We start from the raw sequence: 13,131 nt of genomic DNA on the forward strand, positions 1-13,131 counted from the left end.
TGTGCAATTTTTAGGTCAAATTTAGTGTTAGTAGGTTTTGGGGAGTAATGAATAAGCAAGAAATATAGAATTTGGTCCATATACCAATACGGCGTCTTGAACTTTGAATAATGAGCCAAAATTTCTGAAACAATGGGAACAGTGAATATACAGCTAAAAGTGGTGACTGCAATGAAGAAGAAGAAAACAGAAGTCACTTTGAGGCACAGACGCCAGTTTATAGATATCATAATGATGTCTAATTTGTTTACTTAAAGGAACATGTATTCCCATTTGGCTTCCCATTCCCATATGTAAATTGGCCCCAAATGCTTCACATATACAGTAAAGTTTTGGTTGCGACTTTAGAGGGTGATTTAAGGCTGGTTTGGAAATTTGGCTGTATAGATTAGCGTTCCAACATGTTTTTCAAATCACAGACATTTGAAAATTCTAGGCAAGCTTAGAATTCCCTGAGCTCTATCAGTTGCCTTGTGGTTTCTAATTGGAAAACTCACAGAAAATCAGATTCTTTATCCTAAAGGCAAAGATGCAGTTTTACTTAAAAATGAGCATGCAGGGCTTTGGATAATCTGACTTAGTGGTGAGCTACAGGTGAAATTCTTTCTGAATGCTTTTGGCATCTGCATGAGAATGTTATCTTTGTTAAACATATAGAAAAGCAAAAAGCAAACAAATATAGCATCTGAAAAAAAAAAATCTTCTTTTAGATGGTGTAGATGTGTATTACAGTCTACTTTGACACTTGGTTTGCATTAGGTGAAGCACCATTTGGAACTAATTTTACAGAAAGGGCTGGGAACCTCATACCCTGCCTTGTACTTCGAGAAAACATAAGATTGATCAATGAGAGGGAAAACAGGAGGAAAAGGAAGAGGCATAAGTGTAATATAGCAGATACCCAGCGTTGTAAGTATTACATTGAGGAATTTGAATGGCTTCTTACATTTGTTATTCTGACTGCCAGTTAAAGATTATCCACTATAATTCCATAGATCAAAGAAATATGTTGGTTATTTGAACTGTATTACATGACACTGTAAAAGAAAATATGGAAAGATCTTTCCATATGGAATTTTAGAACCTATGATGAGTTGTGACGGGCTTCAGGTATTCAGACTGAAATTTTCTAAGCATTGCCCTTAGTTTGGGTTCTTCTGGAATGACTGAGGAGAAAAAGTTATTTTGAAAGTTTTGAGACTAAAGGAAGTTGTTCTTGCCAAAATTTAATGCTTTTCATATTGAACAGAAGAGAGTTATATCCCTTTCAAGAATGTGATGTTTGATAAGACATGATTTTGGGTTGAGAGGTTTTGAAATGTGTCTTATGTAAATCCATTCAGATTTTACCAGATTATCTCATAGAAAAATTGCTACTTAGGCATGTAGTTGCCAGGTTGATCCACAGGTCATGTCTTGTGACAATGAAATAGCCACAAACAACTTGCTCAAATGCAATTTTCCTGTTTTTTTTTTTTTTTCCCCCTCATTAAATTCCATTGCAAACAAGGGAAATTTAGAAACTAGGAGTCTTCAGCTAACTACATTGAATCAGGTCTCACTTCTGTGGTTATAATGAGGCATAACTCATGATCATGAATCAAAGATAGGGTGTAATTGACCTCTTAAAGAACAAATGTGAAAATTGCCCCTTTCTATTCTAATCAGATACTAAGAAACTTGTTATGGAATGACAATTTTAAAAATCCCTATCTAAATGTAAACTGTGGAAAACAGAGGTTTAAGGACAAAGTATGGAGCATTTAGTGAATGTTAATGAACTACTCAATCCTAGTCTTTGCCCCTTGTGTTTGTTTTCAGGAACACTGCAAGGAATTCTTGTCATGACTTATCTTAGTGTCTCCGTCTTAGTTTCTCTGTTCATAATATTTTAACAAACTTATTTTCTTTTGATTGCAGTCCCTTTCTTTAATCCTATTTAATTGTAGTCTCACTGTTTAATGCTATTAGAGCATTAGAAAAACAAACCACGTTTTATTTTTGCATTTGGCCTACTAGAAGTTTCAGATTGTAGGTAAGTATTTTAGTTAGCACTTTTGTAAATTTGAGTTTTAAATTCCTTCTACAAGATCTTTGAAAGGCTGTTAGTGAAAGTGAGCTTGTCAGTAGCCATAGATATGGTTTAGAGTTAGAAGTTTTAAAGTCAATTTATAGACCTCCCGAAAAGTTTGGATTATAGTCACTTAATCCCATCCTCGATTACACAAATTGAGTGGGCAAGAACAGGGTCTGACATCTGTTTAAATGGGCTCTTTGTTGCCAGTTTATGTTAGTTGTCGCATACCTGCTCTCCAATGCAATGTTCCTGGTTGTTAGTCTCCATGTTATTCAGCTGCCCCATGGCAATCTTGTAGGTGGCCTTCTGATTCTGGCAGATATTCTGATCAATGTTTTGCCTCCATACCTTGAAATGGATGTTTCCCTTGACTACATTCAAATTAGTTATAACTCAAACAATCAATTGTGCTTAAGCTGGAGAATGAAACATCTCCCTTGCCTATTTTAGACATTATTTACTTCAAGTATCCTAATTGTCTGATACATTCTATGTGAATTGAACCCTCTCTTCTATCCCTTAGCTTTCTCCACACTGCTAGAAACAGGACTTGCAGTTAAATTAGTTTTTTGTAACCATTAACTCGGTGTTTTTTTGAATGATAACCAGTGTTTTAATCTTTTCCTGTGTGGCCAGTAAGTTGTGTCTTGGACAGAGTGCTTAGAAGGATGCAGCCACAAAATCTGAACTTTTAAAAATGTATTTTTGTAAAATTAAGCTTGTTCTCCATCTATCCTTATTTTTAAGAAGCTAAAACTAATGCTATGTGGAAGAAGTGGGACAGTATGTTCTACTTTGACACTAATAGCATGGCTAAGCCATTTACTTAGTTCTATATTTATTTTAACATTGTAATCTGTATGTTGATATAAAGCCTTGATGATGTTAATTGTTTTTATTGGCACATCATAAATCTGTTGGGTATTCCAAAGTGATCACAAATGCTTTCTTAGAATCTAGGAAGCTGATAATGAGTGATTTTTGGCTTTTGATGATCTCTGCAGTGATTGCGTAGAGTAAAAATCTGGTCAACACATGAACTTTCAACTTGAAACTCAACCTGCTATTCCATTAGAATGACATCTCTCTACAGTGCTTAATGTGACAGTGCAAAAACTATATTTCACTGAAGGATGTTTCACCAGTTGTCAAGTGAACCGCTTAGGGGTGCTTTCTTAGTTCTAAGTGCAATGTCATTTTTCATTAATCTGGAAGCTGTTTCTGGTTCCATGTCTGTAGAAAAGTTTGGCGATTTTTATTGATGTCTCCTAAGCCTTCAAAATTTCCATGTTGAATTTTTAAATTTTCCTGGATTTTAACTTTTATTGTGGCTTTCAGAGGGCCAGGAGGGATTATATTTTTTTCTTAGGTTTTATTTTTTTGCAGTGTGAAAAGCTTCATTTTAATTCCTGTGCATATATTTCCATATTCAGAGTTCTTTTTATCCATTTGGACTATGCATTTAGCACATGCTTTTGATTGTTGGTCTGGTTATTATCTTTGGAAACTGTCCTGTTCCATAGTAAATGGGGTAGGGAGAAAAACCTTCCTGGCCCATCTTGCCAAGGAGTGGTTAATTTACCTTACAGGTATTATAGTTTCATTTATTTAATGCCTAGTTCATACTTGTACTTTATGGCTATTCACTAAACTTTAATTTTGGCACTGCAAAGCAATCTAAGGTGAACTTAATTTTCCTTTGCTAAAAAATGTTTCTGGGACATCAATTCTATGATTTATAAATAGGATCTGAAACATTTTAGGTTGGAGTTCTTGAATAATTAAGAATAGAAACTGAATAAGTGATGGTTGACCGGGGTATTGTCACTCTATGATGAGGTGAACTGTAACAGCTCCATAAAAAAACTGAGCTTCAGTTCACTTATGTTTAATAAGTTAATAAAAGACAAGGAGAAAAATCCTATTTATAGAGAAGACTGTGACAGAACCCCTCTTCTGTATTCTCTACCCTAATGAGCTAATTCAGTTTTATAAGGGTAAAGAGGGCTTTTTCTAAGAATACCTGAGCAAAATGAGGGAAGAATTTGGGAAGGAAAATATTAGCTCTGTGACTAGTAGCAAAGTTAAAGGCGAAATTGTAAAAAGTTCTGAAACATATACATGTTCTGTCTAGCTCAAATCTCACATTTCAATATGAATTTATGCTCATGTAACACTAAGTAGCCACATGAGAGACATTGCTGCAGTCACTCAAGTCACTGTAGTGTGATTTGGTTTTTTGATTGAGTTTGGTTTGTTTTTCTTCCTCACTCTGTCCTCCCCATTTTGGTTAATGTAGGTCATCAGGTGATAAAACCAAATCTTTCCTGTGAGTTCCTAGCTGACTGGAGCCCTCTTCCGTAACAAACAAAATTGCTAATCTTTTTATTCAAGTGTGAGCGACAGTTCAGAAAGTTGTGAAACTAACTATTCAAAGAAGGAAGTATGATTAGGAATCTTCAAAATATGTCTCAAGACTGCTGTAAAAAAAAAAAAGGAGTGTTAACATATATTTGTGGCCCTTCACTTTGGAAAAACAGTACCAAAAACCTTCATATTTTTCCATGTGACTTCAGAGCATTGGTGTAAGAGAGTCCCTTTTGGATTTAGAAGTGAACCTGACAGCATTTTTCCAGGATTGCATCATATGTTTCACTCACACTTTCACATCCTGTGTTAAACCACATGCACGCACATCAACAAGACAAGATTGTAAAAGGAGTGTAACTGGGGAATTGTTTTCATGATATTTGATAGGAGTAATTGTGGCCACTGCTGTTTCAAAGCAACTGCGGTTATACTATACTATGTCAACAAAAGTCACTTTGGCCATATGGAAACCTAATTACTTCAGAATGATCTGTTGGAAAGCACTTTTGAGATAGGCCATTTATATAAATCAGTAAAAAATATTTGTGCATGAAACCTTTCTTAAATAAGAGCTTTCATGTGTTATAAGTTGAAAATTACAGTGATAGTTTTGGAAATATTAAAAAAGTAGACTTCTATTTAAAAGGTGGTAGAGAAATTTATTAGGTGATAAGAACGTATGAGTATTTCCCCATGATTTCTGTGATAAACCTGATTCTGCTCTTGTTGAATGGAGAGGAGGGGGTTTTGGCTCTTCAGCAAGACCCTAATATTGTGGGGGAAATGAGATGAAATATAGAATGCTACATTTTAGTGAGTTCATGTGATGCCAGGGATATTTATCTGGGTACCACTTTTTCCATAACATGATTTAAAGCTTTTGTTTTTCCTTACAGTAATGTATTTTTTTTCCCCTTTGTATTCTAGGACATGCCTTGATTTTTACATTTGGATGTTTGACACTTCTGAGTTGTTTAGGGCATCCTTTAGTCAGCCATTTTTTCGTCACATTTGAGAATATCACAAATTGGATTACTTAAGTGTGATAGTTCTGTACCTGGGCACTTATACTTGCTGTCAGTAGCTGTTACTACCAAAATGTACTTATAAAAGGCACTGTGATCTTTATAACTGCAAAAGAAATGTTGCAAGCTCCATGACTGTCTAAGCTTCACAGTGAAGTTAGGTTGACTGATGTGTTTTAATGTCTGTCTTAGTTGTCAAAGTATAGAAGCATAACTTATGGGTTGTCCATTACATACAAGAAGTTTAGGTGGTTTATTTGCTGACTCTAACTGCATAGATTTCTGACACACAAACCATCTGTTCAGAATTGCTTTTCTTGAAAGCATTTCTATATTCAGTCATGATGATCTACCTAAATCTGAAGACATAAAATATTTAGAACCAGGTTTATTCATGCATTGTTAGTACTGGGGAGTGGCAGTAACCCAAGGGAAAACTGAAGTTTTCTGCATTCCTGCCAAGCATTGTAATGCCTTTCCGTTAGTTCCTTAAAAGAGAGGCAGCTCAGGTTCTCCTGGCTATCTCCTCACTTCTAGCTGCTTTTGTACTGCTGAGAGCACATATGCCAAGGAGAAGCTCCTGGTCTTCAGGACCAGTGATGCAGACTTGCTCATGTGCTGTGATCTCAGGGCTGAGTCGAGCAGGTGGGTTGTGCCTGCAATAGGCCCAAGTCTCCTCTGATTGCCAGATGGCAAACACCAACCATATAACACAATATTTCTCTTTTTTTTGTAATTTTTTCCCCCTAGTTCTGATTTCCTGCAATAATATGAGGTTTTTATCACAGACCTTCAGAAGAGTGTGACATGAGAGAATATTGTCTGATTATTGGGGATGTGACAGGGCTAAGTAGTTCAAAGGCACAGTATCATCTGGGCTGTAGTTGGAGAATTGAGTGCAAGGAAAGAAACTTGCTATGATTTCACTTGTAATGCTCTTCCAAGCTGTTCCTGGGGTTATAAAGTTTTTGTCTTGGAGAAGACTTGCTGTTTTTTTGCTAAGGAGTGCTTGAGAGCAAAGTAACTAATTTATAGACACTATGGAAAATCCAGGGTTGAGAATTGAAGTGAACTGGGAGGTAACATGATTTGACACTGCAGGTATACTTTCAGTAAATGCAGCTTTATCTCCTTTCTGTGCTCTCTGAAGTAGCTTATGCACAACCCTGCAAGTGCCAGGAATACTGGAGCTGGCTTCATGTCATGTTCCTGTCATAGTGCTGCTTATCCCTTCTAAGTTAATCCAGGATTTGTGCTCTAAATTTGACATAATAATTCAAAATTCCAATGACTGTAGTTTTGTCAGATATAATTTGTTTGTTCTCCTTATGTGGACTTGTTAACTCAGTCCAACATCCACGTATGGCTTCAGATCCTCTAGTCCAAGCAAAGGTACTATGGGAAAATAATGAAATTAATTTTGATTTTAAAAGTACTAAACTAATATATAGCTGCTGGCAGTCTGGTTCTCTGAGAATATGATTGAATATATTGCATGTACAGTAGATATTTATGTTATTGAGACTAATACACAGTGCTATGAAATGGGACCTTTTTGAATCTAGTGACAAGTGTTGATTATAAACAAGCTGTGTGTTTCTGAAGGAACTGATTCCACTGAAACACTAAAAACCATGGAATAATTGCTGTCAAGACCTGAGGGAACAAAAATAACTTAATAATCATGACCAGCCTTGCCTGGAACCCCAACCTGCGCTCTCTGCCCAGTTCTACTTCTTGCTGTGGCTACATTTTTAGACAGACCACCTCCAGCCTTGCATCATCCTGGCTGGGCTACATGGATGGAGCCTCAGCTCCTGTGTAGCTTTGCATCGAGCCTTGTCTTCTGCTGTTTCTGACTTGTCTCCCTGGACTATTGTAGCTAGCAACAGGAGAAGGGGTAATAGGATGAAGCTGGAACACAAAAAGTTCCACTTAAATATAAAAAAAAATATTTCAGTGTGAGGTGAGGGAGCAGTGGCACAGGCTGCCCAGAGGGGTTGTGGAGTCTACTTCCCTGGAGGTCTTCAAGAGCTGCCTGGACATGTTCCTATGTGACCTGATCTAGGTGACCCTGCTTCTACAGGGGGATTGGACTAGATGATCTCTAAAGGTCCCTTCTAACCCCTACCATTCTATGATCCTATAACAAACACTAGACCTGATCTTGTCACAAACAGTTGGCTAAATCTCTTATGTCACCAGCACTACCTTACCTGAGTGCCGTGGGTTGACTCCTGGCTTCTCTTCTCTCGTGGAGCAGCCCAAGTCCCTGCCAATTTCCCATCTTGCTTCGTGCTATTGTTTTCCAGTTAAGTACCCCTGCCCATACTGCTTGTTCCTCTTCCACACCAAAGGAAGCAGGATCAGGTTAAACCTTTGCTGTGGAAATTACTTAGAAGAAGGAACTTAGTGTTATGCAAGATTTTGTAAGTAAGATTTTAGTAGGCAGTCATGAAACAAAAGACTTGTTTTGACAGCTTTTCTCCTAATGCAGACTGGACTAGTTGACCTTCCTCTAGCAGGCTGCCAGAGAATTATGTGTAACTCCTTTTAAGAGAAGCAGGTGCTCTTTTAGGACTATTAAACTTGTCCAATTAAGATCTCCTGAGAAAGGACGTAGAGGTGGTCAGAGATGGATATGCATTGCGTTAATTCTTCCTAAAGACTGTAAGTCACAAGGGGAAATTCAACGTAAGAAGCAGTTTGTAAAGAATAATGAGAATTTGCCTCATGTTACCCATGCTCATGGTTTCTTTGAAGAAATTAGTGTGATGTGGAAGGGGTGTTGGTCTAGGAATTTATCTACTTCACAAACCAGGGCACTGAATTTTAATTTAGTGAACTCTACCAGGCTTTAAATCCCCAAACTGTAGTTGCTAATATTCCTAACAAATTGGTAGTACTGATTCAGCTGTGCACTTCACATCACATAACCTATCATGATGCTTTTGAAAAGGTTTTGTGGTTGACCACCTCATGCTGTTAAATTAACTTTTCATTCTTCTTTGCTTGGAATTCTTCAGTGGACAAGAAAATATGGTGTGGCAGTCACTTATCTGTGCAAAACCTACATACTGATTTCATAATACTGAAGTATTATGCTAGCATGTGCTATTTATCTAAATAGAGAACTTCTGTGTTTCAGACCTTACCAGTACGGAAGATTCCATGCAAAGCCAGTGCTCCTTCTGGGTCTTTTTTTGCACGAGACAACACGGCAAATTTCTTATCCTGGTGCAGAGATGTTGGGGTGGATGATACTTGCCTGTTTGAATCAGAAGGTTTGGGTATGTATTTGTGTAATAGCTGGTAAGTTTAAATAACTTTTGTGGTTAGCCTTGAACAGCTAGCTCTCTTAGTAGATCCTGACTCCAAATCTGACCTGTTAATTCTGTGTTAATTCTGCCCTTTATCTGAAGCATGCACAAATGAAGCACATATCACTTTTTTTTCTTTTACATAAAGATGATTTTTCAAACTTTTTTGATTGTGCAATGTTGTTCCTTAGTTGGATGTTCAAGATGGTGCTTTTCTGTTTCGTGCATGCTCAGTTTGGCTGCAGACATTGAGCTATTCCTGCAGATTCAACGAGTTGCATGGCAGGAAAGAAAATGTGATTTTTTTTCTCTGCATCCTGTAGTGACATTTTCTTTTCCAGCTGATTCCCTGGTGCAGCTCTGGACAAAAATTACCCAACACTAATTATCTAACAGTAGTGCTTCAGAGTGTTCAGTTAGAAAAATTACAGTGCTTAGGAAATCACCGTTCTAATACTACATGTTCTTCCTTCGGTTAACTCTTGTCTCTTCAAAGGAAAACTTATGAATGTAAGTTACCTGAAGAGTTTCTCAGACAAATATCATGAAATGAAGAGAATCAAGTGTGTGTTTGTTTTCTGAACTCAGATAAAAGTGTAAAGCAGTTGCAACGATAACTCAATTTCGATGGAAAACAAATGTTTTTTACTGAGCCAAGAGGCGTCTTTGTTCTGTTGCTCAAAAAGGTCTCTGACTGCCAAGCTGAAGTTCTTACCTGTGTTGCAACTGATCTATTTGCCTCCTTTAATAGTCTTATTCTCATAGCATAACTACTTCTGAAGCATTGGTTTTCTTCATTTGTCTCTTCTGTTTTCTGCCTATATGGAGGAATCTTATTGTGTCAGTGTTCATAATTGACTTGGGTTTTATCCTCTTTCTTTATTATGCCCGCCTTACATTGTGTAAATACTTTATTGTTTAATTAAAGGCATATAAACACATATATGTATCCCATAAAATGTTCCTGAGGCCTTTTCCTGGCAAATTTGTGATCTGACATTGTAAGAGTAACTTTGAACTTATCTTGTGCTGAAACATTCAAATAATGGATTGATGATGCTACTGATTGGAAAAAAAACATTCCAAGTCTAGTCAGAGATCATAAAAATTAGCTCTATACTAGCTAAAATGTTATTAATTGCTGTTATTTCATATTGCTTAAAAATATGTTCTCATCCTGCTGAGTTCTGAGGTCTTTGAAATAGTACAACTGCACATCAATGCATCCAACACTTCCACTATTTAGCACTCAGGTTGAAGTTATATGAGAGTGTTCCTTGCTGGAGTGGAACTGTTTAAGCTGCCACTATAGCAGAGAGGGACAGACTGTGCCTGAGAAGCCTGCAGGCCAGTGATGTTAATGGGAATATTGAGTGTTCCTAAAGACCTAGTTCTAGGGCTGACCCAGATGAGCAGGTGTGTAGAACTACTCCTGTCACTTTATGTGCTTGTCCATCACTTGTGGACTGATTTACTAATTTTTATTTGAAGTTGATTTCAAATGCTTTGTTGAATTTGGGTTATTCATCTGAACTAAACAAGGAAACAGGACCAGTCTTTCCTCAAAATAAATAGAAGGAAATAAAAAAAATAGTGTTTTGTATGTTGGTAGATCTGATTATGCCTTCTAATTAGTAGAGCTACTTTAAAGATCCTTGAAAGAGATGAGTAGAGAGCTCAAACATTTCAAAACAATTCTAACAATTCTAAACAAAGTCTATAATTTGATGTATTTTGTCTTTCTGGACGTTATGATGCTTTAACATAGTTTAAAATACAAATAAATGGGAAACATAGTTTTCTGTAAAGATTCAGAATACAACCAGAGGTGACTGATAACAATCTATGTGTATTTTGCCCTTTGAACTTAATGCAGAGACATGGCAGGAAAGTCACAAGAGCAAGAGTCACTTTTGCAGGGAAAAGGTAGATGCTGTGTCTGTTACATGAGCTGCAGGAAGACATTAGCATCTGTATGTAAGAGATAATCTTGAATACTGCAAAACAGGAGACACTACATGCTCCCAACACTCATTGAACAATTTAGCATGCTCTTCATAATTATTTTGTTAGCTAGTGTATTTTAAAATTAAGGGACTCAGTTGATACCAAAAACTATGATTCAATGGCCAAATTTTCATCTTCTGGATGAATCTTGAGATACACTGTCTTGGAATGGGGTTTTAGATGTGTCAGATGTCAGAACTTGTTCCATATCTAGGACTCAGAACACGATGCACCACCTGTTTGCATTCTAAGAAAAGACACACTATCTGTAACTCCTCTGTTCCCATGATATGTATATTTTCTAAGTTCCCCTTTGAAGGTTTTAGGGTGGCAGATCCACACAGCTACAGTAATTCAATTTGTGGAAGCATTCTTCATGGATTATTGTAATTATGATGCTAAAGCCTGGAGTGTGTAAATACTCAAACAAAACTATTCTTGGCCAAATAGTAAGAAAAGTTATATTTTTCTATGATTGCTTTACTGAAGTGACCTTAAAGTTTAAGTTATAAAGTCTTTGTTGGTAACATAGTGTTGTTGGATGATTATAGGAGTCGGAACCAATGAATATTCTGCATCTCTTCTATAAAGACTCGACCCAGCAAGAAAAGGGTTTGCTACCAAGTGTGCCAGCATGCTGATGTGTGTTGTTTGTTCTGGAAATTGTTGGATGATACTGTTGTATAAATGTTTTGTGCTTGTATATGTGACATGGACTTCTTTTGATGCAACTTATTGATTATAGAGTTCAGTGAACAGATTCCCTAAACAAAGGCACCTAGTGTTTTAGTGGAAATTGTTTTAAACATAAACACCTCTGATCTCTGTTCTAAAGTTGGTTTTTAAAGTTTTTATGAAAAAAACTCTAATATTGATTGCTGAAAAATATTCTGTGCGTGGGGCAAATGATTTTTGTTAAAGGAATACTCTATTTTTCTATTACAAGAGGGAAGCATTTTGAGTGTTCTTTCACAGTGACACACTTACAGCTTGTAATAACGTGTCAATTTTTATTTGTAGTTGCATCAAAATAAGGCTTTGTCCCATGTTTCACAACATTTTACTAAATAACTCATACTGTTGTTGACTATTTCTTGTTTTGAGGACTATAGAAGCATCCTGGATACTGTATTGCTACTACTGAGTTAGCAGCTCAAATTAATGAATTCCAGTAAATTATTAATAATTAATAGATGATCTCTTTAGTAATTCTAGATTACTTCTTTACTATCTGTAGATCTATGGTGTTTGAATTGTTGTGAAACTGCTTAAGTGATAGTACTGATGGGGATAATAATATGACTTACCTCGTGGAAGTGTTAAAGAAATATTTGCTTTTGCTCTTCCTTTGAATTTTTCACAGCATACAGCAGTACTGTTGTGGAAATGAATTGCTGACTGTAGACTTTCAATGGTGTGTAGTGAATTGTGTATCTGGCCATATAGAATGAAGATGGTTTCTCAAAACCATTTCAGGACTTTCTTTTTTTAAGTGTATATAATTACTACAATTACATATATAGGATATCTGGGGTTTAGTAACTGATCAGGTCAAAAAGCTGAGGTGGTGCCTATTACTGAAATGCAACTGTTAATATAAGCTATCATCAGTAATTCAGATGTAGTTCTCACAGGTACAACAGAACACTATGGTTACACAGGTTACATTTCAACCTGAGCTTGGAACCAGTCACTTCAGAATGAATTGCCCGTAGTCCTTGAAATATTTAATTTATTACCATATATATCTAGAATTACATGTTTATAAAACTGTGTATGTGTATGTAGAGTAGTTAAATGTGAACTGTAGTCCGCTCAAAATTTCAATGAGAATTTACAGTACAGTGAGAATTGAAATGTGAATTATGACAACTTCTACATATTTAATTTTTTAGTGGCATACTTATTTTAAATAAAGAAAGAAAAGATTTCAACACTGTGTAGCATGACCAAAATAGTTTTTGCCATGTGTTTCATCAGATGTCTTGAAGTGCTTTGAAAATTTTGAGTATCTCAAATTCTGTATCTAAAACCAAAAGAAGGGAAGTGTAAGAAATGTTTTGCTTTCTATTCTCTAGATGGAAACAAGTATAAGGGTTGATTTTTTTCAAAACACATAAGTGACAGCCTTTTGGAAATGTCCATAAATATCTTTTTTTTTCAATTATTTTGGTATAGCACCAGACAAAATTATCTCAAGTGTTCAGAAATCAAAGCACTCCCAAGTGCTACTTGTTGCAAAAGGCAATGGTCTTACTTGTTCGCTCAAGGTTATACTGAAAGTTTGGAACCAAGACAGGTATGGAAGTGCAGTCTTGTGTCTGGCTTTGCT

The 13,131-nt window shown here is 36.3% G+C and overlaps 1 protein-coding gene across 1 annotated transcript in view; it reads left to right on the forward strand.

The window, feature by feature from the left end:
• The window catches only part of GAS2 (growth arrest specific 2), a 74,768-nt gene that overhangs the window by 18,053 nt on the left and 43,584 nt on the right, over window positions 1-13,131 (forward strand). The window contains exon 3 of the mRNA XM_062000327.1: window positions 8,621-8,762. Coding sequence (XP_061856311.1) covers window positions 8,621-8,762 — 142 coding nt within the window. The remainder of the gene's footprint in view (window positions 1-8,620; window positions 8,763-13,131) is intronic.

This window comes from Colius striatus, chromosome 7, assembly GCF_028858725.1.
Source record: "Colius striatus isolate bColStr4 chromosome 7, bColStr4.1.hap1, whole genome shotgun sequence".
Taxonomy (NCBI): domain Eukaryota; kingdom Metazoa; phylum Chordata; class Aves; order Coliiformes; family Coliidae; genus Colius; species Colius striatus.